General features: G+C 48.2%; 1 protein-coding gene across 2 annotated transcripts in view; it reads left to right on the top strand.

Annotated features, from left to right (window-relative positions):
• The window catches only part of LOC134948854 (ras-related protein Rab-6B-like), a 239872-nt gene extending 230127 nt beyond the window's left edge, over positions 1 to 9745 (top strand). For both annotated transcript variants that reach the window (XM_063937102.1, XM_063937103.1), the window contains exon 8: positions 8228 to 9745. In XM_063937102.1, the coding sequence (XP_063793172.1) occupies positions 8228 to 8292 (65 nt within the window). In that variant the 3' untranslated portion in view covers positions 8293 to 9745. The remainder of the gene's footprint in view (positions 1 to 8227) is intronic.
• Positions 9746 to 21710: the final 11965 nt, after the last annotated feature.

Consider the following 21710-nt stretch of genomic DNA (forward strand, 5'->3'; position numbering starts at 1 on the left):
GACAAGGGTGTCTCTCCTGTGGTGGTTATAGAGTGCTCATCTTCTAGAGGGCCGCAGATTCGGCATTCAGGATTGGATGCTGGTAACCACGGAGCCCAGCCTGAGAGGCTGGGGAGCAGTCACACAAGGGAAAAATTTCCAGGGAGTGTGATCAAGTATGGAGACTTTTCTCCACATAAATATACTGGAGCTAAGGGTAAATTTATAATGCTCTAAGCTTAGCAAGACCTCTGCTTCAAGGTCAGCCGGTATTGATCCAGTGGGAAAAACATCACGGCAGTCGCCCACGTAAACAGACAGGGCGACACAAGAAGCAGGAGGGCAATGGCAGAAACTGCAAGGACTTTTCGCTGGGCGGAAAATCATGTGATAACACTGTCAGCAGTTTTTCATCCCGGGAATGGAAACTGGGAAGCAGACTTCCTCAGCACGACCTCCACCCGGGAGAGTGGAAACTTCATTGAGAAGTTTTTTCCACATGATTGTAAACCGTTGGGAAATACCAAAGGTGGACATGATGGCGTCCCGTCTGAACAAAAAACGGGACAGGTATTGCGCCAGGTCAAGGGACCCTCAGGCAATAGATGTGGACGTTCTGGTAACACCGTGGGTGTACCAGTCGGTGTATGTGTTCCCTCCTCTGCTTCTCATACCTAAGGTGCTGAGAATTATAAGACGTAGAGGAGTAAGAACTATACTCATGGCTCCGGATTGGCCAAGAAGGACTTGGTACCCGGAACTTCAAGAGATGCTTACAGAGGTCTTATGGCCTCTGCCGCTAAGAAGGGACTTGCTTCAGCAAGTACCATGTCTGTTCCAAGACTTACCGCAGCTGCGTTTGTCGGCATGGCGATGGAAAGCCGGATCCTAAGGGAAAAAAGGCATTCCGGAAGAGGTCATTCCTACCCTGGTCAAAGCCAGAAAGGAGGTGACCGCACAACATTATCACCACGTGTGGCGAAAATTTGTTGCGTGGTGTGAGGCCAGGAAGGCCCCACAAAGAAATTTCAACTCGGTCGTTTCCTGCATTTCCTGCAAACAGGAGTGTCTATGGGCCTCAAATTGGGGTCCATTAAGGTTCAAATTCGGCCCTGTAAATTTTCTTCCAAAAAAAAAAATTGGCTTCAGTTCCTGAAGTCCAGAAGTTTGTCAAGGGAGTATTGCATATACAAACCCCTTTTTTGTGCCTCCAGTGGCACTGTGGGATCTCAACGTAGTTCTGGGATTTCTCAAATCACATTGGTTTAAAACCAGTCAAATATGTGGATTTGCAGCATCTCACATAAAAAGTGACCATGCTCTTGGCCCTGGCCTGGACCAGGCGAGTGTCAAATTGGTGGTTTTTTCTCAAAAAAGCCCATATCTGTTTGTCCATTCGGACAGGGCAGAGCTGCGGACTCGTCCCCAGTTCTCTCCCTAAGGTGGTGTCAGTGTTTCACCTGAACCAGCTTATTGTGGTGCCTTGCACCTACTAGGGACTTGGAGGACTCCAAGTTGCTAGAAGTTGTCAGGGCCCTGAAAATATATTCCAGGACAGCTGGAGTCAGAAAATCTGACTCGCTGTTTATACTGTATGCACCCAACAAGTTGGGTGCGCCTGCTTCTAAGCAGTCGATTGCTCGTTGGATTTGTAACACAATTCAACTTGCACATTCTGAGGCAGGCCTGCCACAGTCTAAATCGGTTAAGGCCCATTCCACAAGGAAGGTGGGCTCATCTTGGGCGGCTGCCCGAGAGGTCTCGGCATTACAACTCTGCCGAGCAGCTACGTGGTCAGGGGAGAACACGTTTGTAAAATTCTACAAATTTGATATCCTGGCAAAAGAGGACCTGGAGTTCTCTCATTCGGTGCTGCAGAGTCATCCGCACTCTCCCGCCCGTTTGGGAGCTTTGGTATAATCCCCATGGTCCTTTCAGGAACCCCAGCATCCACTAGGACGATAGAGAAAATAAGAATTTACTTACCGATAATTCTATTTCTCGGAGTCCGTAGTGGATGCTGGGCGCCCATCCCAAGTGCGGATTATCTGCAATACTTGTACATAGTTACAAAAATCGGGTTATTATTGTTGTGAGCCATCTTTTCAGAGGCTCCGCTGTTATCATACTGTTAACTGGGTTTAGATCACAAGTTGTACGGTGTGATTGGTGTGGCTGGTATGAGTCTTACCCGGGATTCAAAATTCCTCCCTTATTGTGTACGCTCGTCCGGGCACAGTACCTAACTGGCTTGGAGGAGGGTCATAGGGGGAGGAGCCAGTGCACACCACCTGATCCTAAAGCTTTACTTTTTGTGCCCTGTCTCCTGCGGAGCCGCTATTCCCCATGGTCCTTTCAGGAACCCCAGCATCCACTACGGACTCCGAGAAATAGAATTATCGGTAAGTAAATTCTTATTATCCCTTACTTGGACGATCTCCTGATAAGGGCAAGGTCCAGGGAACAGTTAGAAGTCGGAGTAGCACTATCTCAGGTAGTGTTACGTCAGCACGGGTGGATCCTAAATATTCCAAAATCGCAGCTGATTCCTACGACACGTCTACTGTTCCTAGGAATGATTCTGGACACAGTCCAGAAAAAGGTGTTTCTCCCGGAGGAGAAGGCCAGGGAGTTATCCGAGCTAGTCAGGAACCTCCTAAAACCAGGCCAGGTGTCAGTGCATCAGTGCACGAGGGTCCTGGGAAAAATGGTGGCTTCTTACGAAGCGATTCCATTCGGAAGATTCCATGCAAGAACTTTTCAGTGGGATCTACTGGACAAATGGTCCGGATCGCATCTTCAGATGCATCAGCGGATAACCCTGTCACCAAGGACAAGGGTGTCTCTTCTGTGGTGGCTGCAGAGTGCTCATCTACTAGAGGGCCGCAGATTTGGCATTCAGGATTGGATCCTGGTGACCACGGATGCAAGCCTGAGAGGCTGGGGAGCAGTCACACAGGGAAGAAATTTCCAGGGCTTGTGGTCAAGCATGGAAGCATCTCTTCATATAAACATTCTGGAACTAAGGGCCATTTACAATGCCCTAAGTCAAGCGAAACCCCTGCTTCAGGGTCAGGCGGTATTGATCCAATCGGACAACATCACGTCAGTCGCCCACGTAAACAGACAGGGCGGCACGAGAAGCAGGAGGGCAATGGCAGAAGCTGCAAGGATTCTTCGCTGGGCGGAAAATCATGTGATAGCACTGTCAGCAGTCTTCATTCCGGGAGTGGACAACTGGGAAGCAGACTTCCTCAGCAGACACGACCTCCACCCGGGAGAGTGGGGACTTCACCCAGAAGTCTTCCACCTGATAGTAAACCGTTGGGAAGAACCAAAGGTGGACATGATGGCGTCCCGTCTAAACAAAAAACTAGACAGATATTGCGCCAGGTCAAGGGACCCTCAGGCAATAGCGGTGGACGCCCTGGTAACGCCGTGGGTGTACCAGTCAGTGTATGTGTTCCCTCCTCTGCCTCTCATACCAAAGGTACTGAGAATCATAAGAAGGAGAGGAGTAAGAACTATACTCGTGGCTCCGGATTGGCCAAGAAGGACTTGGTACCCGGAACTTCAAGAGATGCTCACGGACGAACCGTGGCCTCTCCCTCTGAGAAAGGACCTGCTCCAGCAGGGGCCTTATCTGTTCCAAGACTTACCGCGGCTGCGTTTGACGGCATGGCGGTTGAACGCCGGATCCTGAGGGAAAAAGGCATTCCAGATGAAGTCATCCCTACCCTGGTCAAGGCCAGGAAGGACGTAACCGCAAAACATTATCACCGCATTTGGCGAAAATATGTTGCGTGGTGTGAGGCCAAGAAGGCCCCTACAGAGGAATTTCAACTGGGTCGTTTCCTCCATTTCCTGCAAACAGGACTATCTATGGGCCTAAAATTAGGGTCCATTAAGGTTCAAATTTCGGCCCTGTCGATTTTCTTCCAGAAAGAACTGGCTTCAATGCCTGAAGTTCAGACATTTGTAAAAGGGGTACTGCATATACAGCCTCCTTTTGTGCCTCCAGTGGCACCTTGGGATCTCAATGTTGTGTTGAGTTTTCTAAAGTCACATTGGTTTGAACCACTCACCACTGTGGACTTCAAATATCTCACATGGAAGGTGACGATGCTGTTAGCCCTGGCTTCAGCCAGGCGTGTGTCAGAATTGGCGGCTTTATCATATAAAAGTCCTTACTTAATTTTTCATTCTGACAGGGCAGAATTGAGGACTCGTCCTCAATTTCTACCTAAGGTGGTTTCTGCATTTCACATGAACCAACCTATTGTGGTACCTGCGGCTACTAGGGACTTGGAGGACTCCAAGTTGCTTGACGTTGTCAGGGCCCTGAAAATATATGTTTCCAGGACGGCTGGAGTCAGAAAATCTGACTCGCTGTTTATCCTGTATGCACCCAACAAGCTGGGTGCTCCTGCTTCTAAGCAGACGATTGCTCGTTGGATTTGTAGTACAATTCAGCTTGCACATTCTGTGGCAGGCCTGCCACAGCCAAAATCGGTAAAAGCCCATTCCACAAGGAAAGTGGGCTCATCTTGGGCGGCTGCCCGAGGGGTCTCTGCTTTACAACTTTGCCGAGCAGCTACTTGGTCAGGGGCAAACACGTTTGCAAAATTCTACAAATTTGATACCCTGGCTGAGGAGGACCTGGAGTTCTCTCATTCGGTGCTGCAGAGTCATCCGCACTCTCCCGCCCGTTTGGGAGCTTTGGTATAATCCCCATGGTCCTTACGGAGTCCCAGCATCCACTAGGACGTCAGAGAAAATAAGATTTTACTTACCGATAAATCTATCTCTCGTAGTCCGTAGTGGATGCTGGGCGCCCATCCCAAGTGCGGATTGTCTGCAATACTTGTATATAGTTATTGTTACAAAAATTCGGGTTATTATTGTTGTGAGCCATCTTTTCAGAGGCTCCTTTTCGTTTTATCATACTGTTAACTGGGTTCAGATCACAAGTTGTACGGTGTGATTGGTGTGGCTGGTATGAGTCTTACCCGGGATTCAATATCCTTCCTTATTATGTACGCTCGTCCGGGCACAGTATCCTAACTGAGGCTTGGAGGAGGGTCATAGGGGGAGGAGCCAGTGCACACCACCTGATCCTAAAGCTTTTATTCTTGTGCCCTGTCTCCTGCGGAGCCGCTATTCCCCATGGTCCTTACGGAGTCCCAGCATCCACTACGGACTACGAGAAATAGATTTATCGGTAAGTAAAATCTTATTTTTCTAGAACTGAGGGCCATTTACAATGCCCTAAGTCAGGCAAAACCCCTGCTTCTACACCAGCCGGTACTGATCCAGTCAGACAACATCACGGCGGTCGCCCATGTAAACCGACAGGGCGGCACAAGAAGCAGGACGGCAATGGCAGAAGCCACAAGGATTCTCCGATGGGCGGAAAATCACGTGCTAGCACTGTCAGCAGTGTTCATTCCGGGAGTGGACAACTGGGAAGCAGACTTCCTCAGCAGGCACGACCTCCACCCGGGAGAGTGGGGACTTCATCCAGAAGTCTTCACACTGATTGTAAATCGTTGGGAACGGCCACAGGTGGACATGATGGCGTCCCGCCTAAACAAAAAACTGGAGAGATATTGCGCCAGGTCAAGGGACCCTCAGGCGATAGCGGTGGACGCTCTAGTGACACCGTGGGTGTACCAGTCAGTTTGTGTTCCCTCCTCTGCCTCTCATACCAAAGGTATTGAGAATAATAAGAAAACGAGGAGTAAGGACAATACTCTTGGTTCCGGATTGGCCAAGAAGAGCTTGGTACCCGGAACTTCAAGAGATGATCTCAGAGGACCCATGGCCTCTGCCGCTCAGACAGGACCTGCTGCAGCAGGGGCCCTGTCTGTTCCAAGACTTACCGCGGCTGCGTTTGATGGCATGGCGGTTGAACGCCGGATCCTAAAGGAAAAGGGCATTCCGGAGGATGTCATTCCTACGCTGATTAAAGCCAGGAAAGATGTAACGGTAAAACATTATCACCGCATATGGCGGAAATATGTTGCTTGGTGTGAGGCCAATAAGGCCCCAACAGAGGAATTTCAGCTGGGTCGATTTCTGCACTTCCTACAGGCAGGAGTGACTATGGGCCTAAAATTAGGCTCCATTAAGGTACAGATATCGGCTCTGTCGATTTTCTTCCAAAAAGAACTAGCTTCACTACCTGAAGTTCAGACATTTGTACAAGGAGTGCTGCATATTCAGCCCCCCTTTGTGCCTCCAGTGGCACCCTGGGATCTCAACGTGGTGTTGAATTTCCTAAAATCACATTGGTTTGAGCCACTAAAGACCGTGGATCTAAAATATCTCACGTGGAAAGTGGTCATGTTATTGGCCTTGGCTTCGGCCAGGCGTGTATCAGAATTGGCGGCTTTGTCATTTAAAAGTCCTTAATCTGATTTTCCATATGGATAGGGCAGAATTGAGGACTCGTCCCCAGTTTCTCCCTAAGGTGGTATCTGCTTTTCACTTGAACCAACCTATTGTAGTGCCTGCGGCTACTAGCGACTTGGAGGATTCCAAGTTACTGGACGTAGTCAGGGCCTTGAAAATTTATGTTTCCAGGACGGCTGGAGTCAGGAAAACTGACTCGCTATTTATCCTGTATGCACCCAACAAACTGGGTGCTCCTGCTTCTAAGCAGACTATTGCTCGCTGGATTTGTAGCACAATTCAGCTGGCGCATTCTGCGGCTGGACTGCCGCATCCTAAATCAGTAAAAGCCCATTCTACAAGGAAGGTGGGCTCATCTTGGGCGGCTGCCCGAGGGGTCTCGGCTTTACAACTTTGCCGAGCTGCTACTTGGTCAGGGGCAAACACGTTTGCAAAATTCTACAAATTTGATACCCTGGCTGAGGAGAACCTTGAGTTCTCTCATTCGGTGCTGCAGAGTCATCCGCGCACTCCCGCCCGTTTGGGAGCTTTGGTATAATCCCCATGGTCCTTACGGAGATCCCAGCATCCACTAGGACGTCAGAGAAAATAAGAATTTACTCACCGGTAATTCTATTTCTCGTAGTCCGTAGTGGATGCTGGGCGCCCGTCCCAAGTGCGGATTGTCTGCAATACTTGTACATAGTTGTTGTTCACAAAAGGGTTATTGTTATGAGCCATCTGTTGAGAGGCTCAGTTAAATTTCATACTGTTAACTGGATATGGTATCACGAGTTATACGGTGTGATTGGTGTGGCTGGTATGAGTCTTACCCGGGATTCAAAATCCTTCCTTATTGTGTCAGCTCTTCCGGGCACAGTATCCTAACTGAGGCTTGGAGGAGGGTCATAGTGGGAGGAGCCAGTGCACACCAGGTAGTCTAAAAGCTTTCTTTTAGTTGTGCCCAGACTCCTGCGGAGCCGCTATTCCCCATGGTCCTTACGGAGTTCCCAGCATCCACTACGGACTACGAGAAATAGAATTACCGGTGAGTAAATTCTTATTTTAATACCTACCAGTAAATCCTTTCCTCTCAATCCGTAGAGGATGCTGGACGCTCGTCCCAGTGCGGGCTGTATCTGCAGTTTGGTTAGAGTTACGCTCATGTTGCGTTGAGTTCAATCAATCTGTGACTGTTGTTGGTCATGCCGTTGCATGCGTTGTTGTTGAATGCCATGTTGTACGGCGTGTTGGAGGTGTGAGCTGTTATGTATCTCACCTTAGTTTAAAATAATTAAATAAATCCTTTTCCTCGAAATGTCCGTCTCCCTGGGCACAGTTCCTATAACTGGAGACTGGAGGAGGGGCATAGAGGGAGGAGCCAGTTTACACCCATTCAAAGTCTTATAGTGTGCCCATGTCTCCTGCGGATCCCGTCTATACCCCATGGTTCTTGAAGCATCCCCAGCATCCTCTACGGACTAAGAGAAAAGGATTTACCGATAGGTATTAAAATCCTTTTTTTTTTTTTTTTTGTAAGTGATTTTTCTACACCTATGCAGAATCAAATAACACTGAGCTTTGGTTATTGAGCCAAACTATCTGGGTATCTATGTAAAGATAGCTCCTTTGCTTGATAAAGGACATAGCTGTCTGGACAAATCTGCATGTGTGCTAGCATTAGACACATCTAAGTAAAACCTATAAGTTTTATTCCTACAGCATTATAATACAACAATGTAACATAATAAAAGTTTCTACACAGAATGTTTATCACTAATATTGGTTCCTGCACAGTTTGTCAAGTATGTTTCACCCTGCTACGTGTGTACTTTCCATAACCTATTCCCTCCAGTGATTGACATCAAGTTGGAGAAGCCTCCTGAGCAGCCAGTGACGGAGAGCGGCTGTTCCTGCTAACAACTCTGCACTGGAGATCCTGCTACTGTCTAAATGCATTAAAAGAAAAAGCAAAGCATTTATCTCTTAGATTCCCAGTGTGTGGATGCAGTGTGTGCGCCATCATTTTTATGGGGGCATTGGGACCCCTTTGAACAAGCCACAGCCCACCTCATCTCACTCAAACTGCATGGTGTCGTGTACGGTTGGAGAATGAGAATTTTCTGTATGTATAGTTTTTATTTTTTGCACTTTGGGCACCCAGTTGGGGCCCTCTCAATTCTCTCAATGTGACAATGGAAATTTGTGCGAACATGTTTGTTACGGTGTATGATCCAGGATGCAGCAATGATACAGGAACATGAACGCAGCCTGTCTGTTTGAACCCTCACCACTAAAATGTGGCCAGGTAACTTGAAAAGATTTTAAGACTTGGTCCCTGTTGCCTTTAATGCCCCAGCCACTTCACAGACGCGTATATATATATATATATATATATATATATATATATATTCCTACTTGACATTTTATTTCAAGTCATCTTTCAGATTTACCACGTTTTGTAGTTTTCTCATTGTGTTTGATCAGCCGTCCCTTTGGATCTATTTGCCCTATGACAAGTGGTAGTACTAGCAGGCTGCCAATGTGTGTGCTTAACAGATGTTCTCAGGATGAGGCGCCTGAGAAGTATAAATGTTAATAAAATGCCAGCCCCAGTATCTGTGTAGGTGATGCATCACTGTAATTTATGACTATTGTACAAAGCACTTTCTTCAGCGGCTCACACAGACAAGTGCTCTTTATAATTTGCCTAAAGATGGTGTGTAGTAGCATATATATTCAATGTATTCCCTTACTGTGTCTATTGACCTATGAAATGCTACGGCTCTGGCACTGAATATGTCTGATCTTGGAAAACATTTGTTCTAAACACAGTGCTTATGTTCTGCACTAAATCCATAAAGTAGACAATGCAGCCCTGTTCTGTACTTGGTTATTGGTTTCAAAAGCTGTATAATAAAAATAAACAGGAAGAAATGTTATCTGATCAGTACTAAATTTCTGTTTAAATAATAAAAGCGGAACCTTTGATCTGTGTGCACTGGTGGCTCCTCTGTATGTACTTCTCCTGTACACTGCCTGCGCTGCATCCTGGTCATGTCACCTTGCCGTTTCTTTGTGTACAGGGTTTCCCCAGTACTCTGGGCTAAAGCCTTTGATCTGTCAGTTGTATTGTTATTGCAAATCTTTGGATTGTACAAAAATAAGAGTTAAAAAAAAATATATATCGATAATGGATAAATTACATAGTGAAAATGTTCTCTCCACTTGAATACTCCTTGGATGTCTTCTATTGCGTATCTGCCCCATATTACTTCTCCATAGCTGTTATACAAGTAGGTGTGAATATTACTGAGTATCTACTATATGAACACAGCTGTGTCACTGAATGAATAAAACTCTTCGCCTATCAGTTTGTGCTCTCATTGTCTTTGTTTTCTTTTCGTCTAACAGCTTTAGAAAAACTGCTTTTTAGTAGTGGCATTTCTTCTTAGCACTCTGCAATGGGCCATGCTTTTAGGTTATTCGTGCTATGGAACTCATTCAGCTTTGCATCGTTATTGAGACAAAAATTGTGATTTTCTTAATCCTGCTTCTGCTAAAAATCGCATATGAAGAGCCACCCAGAAAGGTAAAAACTGGCCACCGATGTAATCGCAAAATTGTGTTTGCAGTTGCAGAATTGCGATTCATGCGCAGAAATTGAGTACAATTGCAATTGATCTAGGGCTACTCAAAATAATGAGAATGCAGTGGCATCGGCGCCATGTTTTTAGTTGCAATTGATGTCAGATACATGCCCCGAAAACAGCCATGATCCGCCTGCGTTTTTCCAACCGCTTCCCACAAACGCCATGTTAACACCCATAAACGGTGACTACCTGTCAATAAAATTGTGATTGCATTTCACTTAATTGCGATTGCAATTTAGCCTCCACACGCCCAATGTTTTCGCAGCGCATGCGTAGTCTGCCGATAATCGCCCGATATGTAATTTTGCAACTGAAGCTGAATAAAGACCTATAAAAAAAATAATTTGCTTAACATAGGAAATACGGCATTGTGAATTTTTTGGAAAGACACTGAGCTAGGGACAGTGTATAGTGGCTTAAATGGAAGCTAAAAATTTTATTAGCTTTCTGGTGTGTTTTTATATCAATGAAGCTAAACCTCTCAAACCAAAATCATATTCGATAAATCAGTTTTACTGGAATGTGCATTTACATTTTCTCTATCGTCCTAAGTGGATGCTGGGGTTCCTGAAAGGACCATGGGGAATAGCGGCTCCGCAGGAGACAGGGCACAAAAAAGTAAAGCTTTACTAGGTCAGGTGGTGTGCACTGGCTCCTCCCCCCATGACCCTCCTCCAGACTCCAGTTAGATTTTGTGCCCGAACGAGAAGGGTGCAATCTAGGTGGCTCTCCTAAAGAGCTGCTTAGAGAAAGTTTAGTTTAGGTTTTTTTTCTTTACAGTGAGTCCTGCTGGCAACAGGATCACTGCAACGTGGGACTTAGGGGGAAAGTAGTAAACTCACCTGCATGCAGAGTGGATTTGCTGCTTGGCTACTGGACACCATTAGCTCCAGAGGGATCGAACACAGGCCCAGCCGTGGAGTCCGGTCCCGGAGCCGCGCCGCCGACCCCCTTGCAGATGCTGAAGCGTGAAGAGGTCCGGAAACCGGCGGCTGAAGACTCCTCAGTCTTCATAAGGTAGCGCACAGCACTGCAGCTGTGCGCCATTTTCCTCTCAGCACACTTCACTGGGCAGTCACTGAGGGTGCAGAGCGCTGGGGGGGGGCGCTCTGAGAGGCAAATATAAACCTTATACAAGGCTAAAAATACCTCACATATAGCCCATAGGGGCTATATGGAGATATTTAACCCCTGCCTGACTGGAAAAATAGCGGGAGAAGAACCCGCCGAAAAAGGGGCGGGGCCTATCTCCTCAGCACACGGCGCCATTTTCTGTCACAGCTCCGCTGGTCAGAACGGCTCCCAGGTCTCTCCCCTGCACTGCACTACAGAAACAGGGTAAAACAGAGAGGGGGGGCACATTAATGGCTATATATATATATATTAAAGCAGCTATAAGGGAGCACTTAATATAAGGATATCCCTTGTATATATAGCGCTTTGTGGTGTGTGCTGGCAGACTCTCCCTCTGTCTCCCCAAAAGGGCTAGTGGGTCCTGTCTTCATTAGAGCATTCCCTGTGAGTTTGCGGTGTGTGTCGGTACGTGGTGTCGACATGTATGAGGACGATATTGGTGTGGAGGCGGAGCAATTGCCAAATATGCAGATGTCACCCCCCAGGGGGTCGACACCAGAATGGATGCCTTTATTTGTGGAATTACGTGATGGTTTATCTTCCCTTAAACAGTCAGTTGAGGACATGAGGCGGCCGGACAATCAATTAATGCCTGTCCAGGCGCCTCAAACACCGTCAGGGGCTGTAAAACGCCCTTTGCCTCAGTCGGTCGACACAGACCCAGACACGGGCACTGATTCCAGTGACGACGGTAGAAATTCAAACGTATTTTCCAGTAGGGCCACACGTTATATGATTTTGGCAATGAAGGAGACGTTACATTTAGCTGATACTACAGATACCGTAAAACAGGGTATTATGTATGGTGTGAAAAAACTACAAACAGTTTTTCCTGAATCAGAAGAATTAAATGACGTGTGTGATGAAGCGTGGGTTGCTCCTGATAAAAAGTTGATAATTTCAAAAAAGTTATTGGCATTATACCCTTTCCCGCCAGAGGTTAGGGCGCGCTGGGAAACACCCCCTAAGGTGGACAAGGCGCTCACACGCTTATCCAAACAAGTGGCGTTACCCTCTCCTGAGACGGCCGCACTTAAGGATCCATCAGATAGAAAGATGGAAGTTATTCAAAAGAATATATACACACATGCAGGTGTTATACTACGACCAGCTATAGCAACTGCCTGGATGTGCAGTGCTGGAGTAGTTTGGTCAGAATCCCTGATTGAAAATATTGATACCCTAGATAGGGACAATGTTTTACTGTCGTTAGAACAAATAAAGGATGCATTTATCTATATGCGTGATGCACAGAGGGATATTTGCACACTGGCATCTCGGGTGAGTGCTATGTCCATTTCAGCCAGAAGAGCCTTATGGACACGACAGTGGACAGGCGATGCGGATTCAAAACGTCACATGGAGGTTTTGCCGTATAAAGGGGAGGAGTTATTTGGAGTTGGTCTATCAGACTTGGTGGCCACGGCTACTGCCGGGAAATCCACTTTTTTACCTCAAGTCACTCCCCAACAGAGAAAGGCACCGACCTTTCAACCGCAGCCTTTTCGCTCCTACAAAAATAAGAGAGCAAAGGGCTTGTCGTACCTGCCACGAGGCAGAGGAAGAGGGAAGAGACACCAACAGGCAGCTCCTTCCCAGGAACAGAAGCCCTCCCCGGCTCCTGCAAAAACCTCAGCATGACGCTGGGGCCTCTCAAGCGGACTCGGGGACAGTGGGGGGCCGTCTCAAAAATTACAGCGCGCAGTGGGCTCACTCGCAGGTAGACCCCTGGATCCTGCAGATAATATCTCAGGGGTACAGGTTGGAATTAGAGACGGATCCTCCTCATCGTTTCCTGAAGTCTGCCTTACCAACCGTCTCTTCCGAAAGGGAGAGGGTGTTGGAAGCCATTCACAAGCTGTACGCTCAGCAGGTGATAGTCAAAGTACCCCTATTACAACAAGGAAAGGGGTATTATTCCACTCTATTTGTGGTACCGAAGCCGGATGGCTCGGTAAGGCCTATTCTAAATCTGAAGTCCTTGAACCTCTACATAAAAAAGTTCAAGTTCAAGATGGAGTCACTCAGAGCAGTGATAGCGAACCTGGAAGAAGGGGACTTTATGGTATCCTTGGACATCAAGGATGCGTATCTACACGTTCCGATTTACCCCGCACACCAGGGGTACCTCAGGTTCATTGTTCAAAACTGTCACTATCAGTTTCAGACGCTGCCGTTCGGATTGTCCACGGCGCCTCGGGTCTTTACCAAGGTAATGGCCGAGATGATGATTCTTCTTCGAAGAAAAGGCGTATTAGTTATCCCATACTTGGACGATCTCCTAATAAGGGCAAGGTCCAGAGAACAGCTGGAGACAGCTTTAGCACTATCTCAAGAGGTGCTAAGACAACACGGGTGGATTCTGAATATTCCAAAATCCCATTTAATCCCGACAACTCGTCTGCTGTTCCTAGGAATGATTCTGGACACGGTTCAGAAAAAGGTTTTCCTTCCAGAGGAAAAAGCCAAGGAGTTATCCGATCTGGTCAGGAACCTCCTAAAACCAGGAAAAGTGTCAGTACATCAATGCACAAGAGTCCTGGGAAAAATGGTGGCTTCTTACGAAGCAATTCCATTCGGCAGATTCCATGCAAGAATATTCCAAAGGGATCTGTTGGACAAATGGTCAGGGTCGCATCTGCAGATGCACCTGCGAATAACCCTGTCACCAAAGACAAGGGTGTCACTTCTGTGGTGGTTGCAGAAGGCTCACCTATTAGAAGGCCGCAGATTCGGCATTCAGGATTGGATCCTGGTGACCACGGACGCCAGCCTGAGAGGCTGGGGAGCAGTCACACAAGGAAGAAACTTCCAGGGAGTATGGACGAGTCTGGAAAAGTCTCTTCACATAAACATTCTGGAACTAAGAGCAATCTACAATGCTCTAAGCCAGGCGGAACTTCTCCTGCAAGGAAAGCCGGTGTTGATTCAGTCGGACAACATCACGGCGGTCGCCCATGTAAACAGGCAGGGCGGCACAAGAAGCAGGAGTGCAATGGCAGAAGCTGCCAAGATTCTTCGCTGGGCGGAGAATCACGTGATAGCACTGTCAGCAGTGTTCATCCCGGGCGTGGACAACTGGGAAGCAGACTTCCTCAGCAGACACGATCTTCATCCGGGAGAGTGGGGTCTACATCCAGAAGTCTTCAACATGTTAATAGACCGTTGGGAAAGACCAATTGTAGACATGATGGCGTCTCGCCTCAACAAGAAACTGGACAAATATTGCGCCAGGTCAAGAGATCCACAGGCAATAGCTGTGGACGCACTGGTAACTCCTTGGGTGTACCAGTCAGTGTATGTGTTTCCTCCTCTGCCGCTCATACCAAAGGTATTGAAGATCATACGGCAAAGAAGAGTAAGAACAATACTAGTGGTTCCGGATTGGCCGAGAAGGACTTGGTATCCGGAACTTCAAGAGATGCTCACGGACGAACCGTGGCCTCTACCTCTGAGAAGGGACCTGCTACAGCAGGGTCCCTGTCTTTTTCAAGACTTACCGCGGCTGCGTTTGACGGCATGGCGGTTGAACGCCAGATCCTAAAAGGGAAAGGCATTCCAGAAGAAGTCATTCCTACCTTGATTAAGGCACGGAAGGAAGTCACCGTGAAACATTATCACCGCATTTGGCGAAAATATGTAGCGTGGTGCGAGGATCGGAGGGTTCCGACGGAGGAATTCCAACTGGGTCGTTTCCTACATTTCCTGCAATCAGGATTATCTATGGGTCTCAAATTGGGATCCATTAAGGTTCAAATTTCGGCCCTGTCAATATTCTTCCAAAAAGAATTGGCCTCTGTCCCTGAGGTCCAGACTTTTGTCAAGGGAGTACTGCATATACAGCCTCCTGTGGTGCCTCCGGTGGCACCGTGGGATCTAAATGTAGTTTTAGATTTCCTCAAATCCCATTGGTTTGAACCATTGAAAAAGGTGGATTTGAAATATCTCACATTGAAAGTGACTATGTTACTAGCCCTGGCCTCTGCCAGGAGAGTATCTGAATTGGCGGCTTTATCTTATAAAAGTCCTTATCTAATCTTCCATTCGGATAGGGCAGAACTGCGGACTCGTCCGCATTTTCTCCCTAAAGTGGTATCAGCATTTCATCTGAACCAACCTATTGTGGTGCCTGCGGCCACTAGCGACTTGGAGGACTCCAAGTTGTTGGACGTTGTCAGAGCCTTAAAAATATACATTGCAAGGACGGCTGGAGTCAGAAAATCTGACTCGCTGTTTATATTGTATGCACCCAACAAGTTGGGCGCATCTGCTTCTAAGCAGTCGATTGCTCGTTGGATTTGTAACACAATTCAACTTGCACATTCTGTGGCAGGCCTGCCACAGCCTAAAACTGTAAAAGCCCACTCCACAAGGAAGGTGGGCTCATCTTGGGCGGCTGCCCGAGGGGTCTCGGCATTACAACTCTGCCGAGCAGCTACGTGGTCGGGGGAGAACACGTTTGTAAAATTTTACAAATTTGATACCCTGGCAAAGGAGGACCTGGAGTTCTCTCATTCGGTGCTGCAGAGTCATCCGCACTCTCCCGCCCGTTTGGGAGCTTTGGTATAATCCCCATGGTCCTTTCAGGAACCCCAGCATCCACTTAGGACGATAGAGAAAATAAGAATTTACTTACCGATAATTCTATTTCTCGGAGTCCGTAGTGGATGCTGGGCGCCCATCCCAAGTGCGGATTATCTGCAATACTTGTACATAGTTATTGTTAACTAATTCGGGTTATTGTTAAGGAGCCATCTTTAAGAGGCCCTTTCTGTTGTCATACTGTTAACTGGGTTTAGATCACAAGTTGTACGGTGTGATTGGTGTGGCTGGTATGAGTCTTACCCGGGATTCAAAATGCCTCCCTTATTGTGTATGCTCGTCCGGGCACAGTACCTAACTGGAGTCTGGAGGAGGGTCATGGGGGGAGGAGCCAGTGCACACCACCTGACCTAGTAAAGCTTTACTTTTTTGTGCCCTGTCTCCTGCGGAGCCGCTATTCCCCATGGTCCTTTCAGGAACCCCAGCATCCACTACGGACTCCGAGAAATAGAATTATCGGTAAGTAAATTCTTATTATAAAGCAGGCACATCAGTCACAAATTACCAGAACAGACAACATCTACGTGTTTACAGTTTCTTGTTAGACTAATTTTCACCATATTCCTCTTTTCTCTGACGTCCTAAGTGGATGCTGGGGACTCCGTCAGGACCATGGGGGATTAGCGGCTCCGCAGGAGACAGGGCACAAAAGTAAAAGCTTTAGGACTAGGTGGTGTGCACTGGCTCCTCCCCCTATGACCCTCCTCCAAGCCTCAGTTAGGTTTTTGTGCCCGGCCGAGAAGGGTGCAATCTAGGTAGCTCTCCTGAGCTGCTTAGAATAAAAGTATAGACTTAGGTTTTTTTATTTTCAGTGAGTCCTGCTGGCAACAGGCTCACTGCATCGAGGGACTAAGGGGAGAAGAAGCCAACTCACCTGCGTGAGGAGTGGATTGGGCTTCTTGGCTACTGGACATTAGCTCCAGAGGGACGATCACAGGCCCAGCCATGGATGGGTCCCGGAGCCGCGCCGCCGGCCCCCTTACAGAGCCAGAAGAGTGAAGAGGTCCAGAAATCGGCGGCAGAAGGCATCTTGTCTTCAAGAAAGGTAGCGCACAGCACTGCAGCTGTGCGCCATTGCTCTCAGCACACTTCACACTCCGGTCACTGAGGGTGCAGGGCGCTGGGGGGGGGGCGCCCTGAGACGCAATGAAAACACTATTTATGGTAAAAAATACATCACATATAGCTCCTGGGCTATATGGATGTATTTAACCCCTGCCATTTTACCTCATAAAAAGCGGGAGAAAGGCCGCCGTGAAGGGGGCGGAGCCTATCTCCTCAGCACACAAGCGCCATTTTCCCTCACAGCTCCGCTGGAAGGACGTCTCCCTGACTCTCCCCTGCAGTCCTGCACTACAGAAACAGGGTAAAAAAGAGAGGGGGGGCACTCATTTGGCATATAAAAACATATATAGCAGCTATAAGGGAGAAACACTTATTTATAAGGTTGTCCCTATACATATATAGCGCTCTGGTGTGTGCTGGCAAACTCTCCCTCTGTCTCCCCAAAGGGCTAGTGGGGTCCTGTCCTCTATCAGAGCATTCCCTGTGTGTGTGCTGTGTGTCGGTACGCGTGTGTCGACATGTATGAGGAGGAAAATGGTGTGGAGGCGGAGCAATTGCCTGTATTAGTGATGTCACCCCCTAGGGAGTCGACACCTGACTGGATGGTCTTATTTAAGGAATTACGTGATAGTGTCAGCACTTTACAAAAAAACTGTTGACGACATGAGACAGCCGGCAAGTCAGTTAGTGCCTGTCCAGGCGTCTCAAACACCGTCAGGGGCTCTAAAGCGCCCATTACCTCAGTCGGTCGACACGGACACTGACTCCAGTGTCGACGGTGAAGAAACAAATGTATTTTCCAGTAGGGCCACACGTTACATGATCACGGCAATGAAGGAGGCTTTGCATATTTCTGATACTACAAGTACCACAAAAAAGGGTATTATGTGGGGTGTGAAAAAACTACCAGTTTTTCAGTTTTTCCTGAATCAGAAGAATTAAATGAAGTGTGTGATGATGCGTGGGTCTCCCCCGATAAAAAAAATTGCTGATATCTAAGAAATTATTGGCATTATACCCTTTCCCGCCAGAAGTTAGGGCGCGTTGGGAAACACCCCCTAGGGTGGATAAGGCACTCACACGCTTATCAAAACAAGTGGCGTTACCGTCTCCTGATACGGCCGCCCTCAAGGAGCCAGTTGATAGGAAGCTGGAAAATGTCCTAAAAAGTATATACACACATACTGGTGTTATACTGCGACCAGCGATTGCCTCAGCCTGGATGTGCAGCGCTGGGGTGGCGTGGTCGGAGTCCCTGACTGAAAATATTGATACCCTGGACAGGGACAGTATTTTATTGACTATAGAGCGTTTAAAAGATGCGTTTCTATATATGCGTGATGCACAGAGGGATATTTGCACCCTGGCATCAAGAGTAAGTGCGATGTCCATTTCTGCCAGAAGATGTTTATGGACACGACAGTGGTCAGGTGATGCGGATTCCAAACGGCATATGGAAGTATTGCCGTATAAAGGGGAGGAGTTATTTGGGGTCGGTCTTTCGGACCTGGTGGCCACGGCAACAGCTGGAAAATCCACCTTTTTACCCCAACTCACCTCTCAGCAGAAAAAGACACCGTCTTTTCAGCCTCAGTCCTTTCGTCCCCATAAGGGCAAGCGGGCAAAAGGCCAGTCATATCTGCCCCGGGGTAGAGGAAAGGGAAAAAGACTGCAGCAGACAGCCTCTTCCCAGGAACAGAAGCCCTCCACCGCTTCTGCCAAGTCCTCAGCATGACGCTGGGGCCTTACAAGCGGACTCAGGTGCGGTGGGGGGTCGTCTCAAGAGTTTCAGCGCGCAGTGGGCTCACTCGCAAGTGGACCCCTGGATCCTACAGGTAGTATCCCAGGGGTACAGATTGGAATTCGAGACGTCTCCCCCTCGCAGGTTCCTGAAGTCTGCTTTACCAACGTCTCCCTCCGACAGGGAGGCAGTATTGGAAGCAATTCACAAGCTGTATTCCCAGCAGGTGATAATCAAAGTACCCCTCCTACAACAGGGAAAGGGGTATTATTCCACACTATTTGTGGTACCGAAGCCAGACGGCTCGGTGAGACCTATTCTAAATCTGAAATCTTTGAACACTTACATACAAAGGTTCAAATTCAAGATGGAGTCACTCAGAGCAGTGATAGCGAACCTGGAAGAAGGGGACTATATGGTGTCCCTGGACATCAAGGATGCTTACCTTCATGTCCCAATTTGCCCTTCTCACCAAGGGTACCTCAGGTTCATAGTACAGAACTGTCATTATCAGTTTCAGACGCTGCCGTTTGGATTGTCCACGGCACCCCGGGTCTTTACCAAGGTAATGGCCGAAATGATGATTCTTCTTCGAAGAAAAGGCGTCTTAATTATCCCTTACTTGGACGATCTCCTGATAAGGGCAAAGTCCAGGGAACAGTTGGAGGTCGGAGTAGCACTATCTCGGGTACTGCTACAACAGCACGGGTGGATTCTAAATATTCCAAAATCGCAGCTGATCCCGACGACACGTCTGCTGTTCCTAGGGATGATTCTGGACACAGTCCAGAAAAAGGTGTTTCTCCCGGAGGAGAAAGCCAGGGAGTTATCCGAGCTAGTCAGGAACCTCCTAAAACCAGGAAAAGTGTCAGTGCATCATTGCACAAGGGTCCTGGGAAAAATGGTGGCTTCTTACGAAGCGATTCCATTCGGCAGATTTCACGCAAGAACTTTTCAGTGGGATCTGCTGGACAAATGGTCCGGATCGCATCTTCAGATGCATCAGCGGATAACCCTGTCTCCGAGGACAAGGGTGTCTCTTCTGTGGTGGCTGCAGAGTGCTCATCTACTAGAGGGCCGCAGATTCGGCATTCAGGATTGGATCCTGGTGACCACGGATGCCAGCCTGAGAGGCTGGGGAGCAGTCACACAGGGAAGAAATTTCCAGGGAACGTGGTCAAGTCTAGAGACTTCTCTCCACATAAATATACTGGAGCTAAGGGCAATTTACAATGCTCTATGCCTAGCAAGACCTCTGCTTCAAGGTCAGCCGGTGCTGATCCAGTCGGACAACATCACGGCAGTCGCCCACGTAAACAGACAGGGCGGCACAAGAAGCAGGAGGGCAATGGCAGAAGCTGCAAGGATTCTTCGCTGGGCGGAAAATCATGTGATAGCACTGTCAGCAGTGTTCATTCCGGGAGTGGACAACTGGGAAGCAGACTTCCTCAGCAGGCACGACCTCCACCCGGGAGAGTGGGGACTTCACACGGAAGTCTTCCACATGATTGTGAACCATTGGGAAAAACCAAAGGTGGACATGATGGCGTCCCGCCTCAACAAAAAACTGGACAGGTATTGCGCCAGGTCAAGGGACCCTCAGGCAATAGCTGTGGACGCTCTGGTAACACCGTGGGTGTACCAGTCAGTGTATGTGTTCCCTCCTCTTCCTCTCATACCCAGGGTACTGAGAATTATAAGACGGAGAGGAGTAAGAACTATACTCGTGGCTCCGGATTGGCCAAGGAGGACTTGGTACCCGGAACTTCAAGAGATGCTCACAGAGGACCCATGGCCTCTGCCGTTAAGAAGGGACTTGCTTCAGCAAGGACCCTGTCTGTTCCAAGACTTACCGCGGCTGCGTTTGACGGCATGGCGGTTGAACGCCGGATCCTAAGGGAAAAAGGCATTCCGGAAGAGGTCATACCTACCCTGGTCAAAGCCAGGAAGGAGGTGACCGCACAACATTATCACCGCATTTGGCGAAAATATGTTGCGTGGTGTGAGGCCAGGAAGGCCCCCACAGAGGAATTTCAACTCTGTCGATTCCTGCATTTCCTGCAAACAGGAGGGTCTATGGGCCTCAAATTGGGGTCCATTAAGGTTCAAATTTCGGCCCTGTCGATTTTCTTCCAGAAAGAATTGGCTTCAGTTCCTGAAGTCCAGACATTCGTCAAGGGAGTACTGCATATACAACCCCCTTTTGTGCCTCCAGTGGCACCGTGGGATCTCAAAGTAGTTCTGGGATTCCTCAAATCACATTGGTTTGAACCGCTCAAATCTGTGGATTTGAAATATCTCACATGGAAAGTGACCATGCTGTTGGCCCTTGCCTCGGCCAGGCGAGTGTCAGAATTGGCGGCTTTGTCTCACAAAAGCCCATATCTGATTTTCCATTCGGACAGGGCAGAACTGCGGACTCGTCCCCAGTTTCTCCCTAAGGTGGTGTCAGCGTTTCACCTGAACCAACCTATTGTGGTGCCTGCGGCTACTAGGGACTTGGAGGACTCCAAGTTGCTAGACGTTGTCAGGGCCCTGAAAATATATATTTCCAGGACGGCTGGAGTCAGGAAAACTGACTCGCTGTTTATCCTGTATGCACCCAACAAGCTGGGTGCTCCTGCTTCTAAGCAGACGATTGCTCGTTGGATTTGTAGTACAATTCAGCTTGCTCATTCTGTGGCAGGCCTGCCACAGCCAAAATCTGTAAATGCCCATTCCACAAGGAAGGTGGGCTCATCTTGGGCGGCTGCCCGAGGGGTCTCTGCTTTACAACTTTGCCGAGCTGCTACTTGGTCAGGGGCAAACACGTTTGCAAAATTCTACAAATTTGATACCCTGGCTGAGGAGGACCTGGAGTTCTCTCATTCGGTGCTGCAGAGTCATCCGCACTCTCCCGCCCGTTTGGGAGCTTTGGTATAATCCCCATGGTCCTGACGGAGTCCCCAGCATCCACTTAGGACGTCAGAGAAAATAAGAATTTACTTACCGATAATTCTATTTCTCGTAGTCCGTAGTGGATGCTGGGCGCCCATCCCAAGTGCGGATTGTCTGCAATACTTGTACATAGTTATTGTTACAAAAATCGGGTTATTATTGTTGTGAGCCATCTTTTCAGAGGCTCCTCTGTTATCATGCTGTTA

The sequence above is a fragment of the Pseudophryne corroboree genome, chromosome 8 (genome assembly GCF_028390025.1).
Source record: "Pseudophryne corroboree isolate aPseCor3 chromosome 8, aPseCor3.hap2, whole genome shotgun sequence".
Taxonomy (NCBI): Eukaryota; Metazoa; Chordata; class Amphibia; order Anura; family Myobatrachidae; genus Pseudophryne; species Pseudophryne corroboree.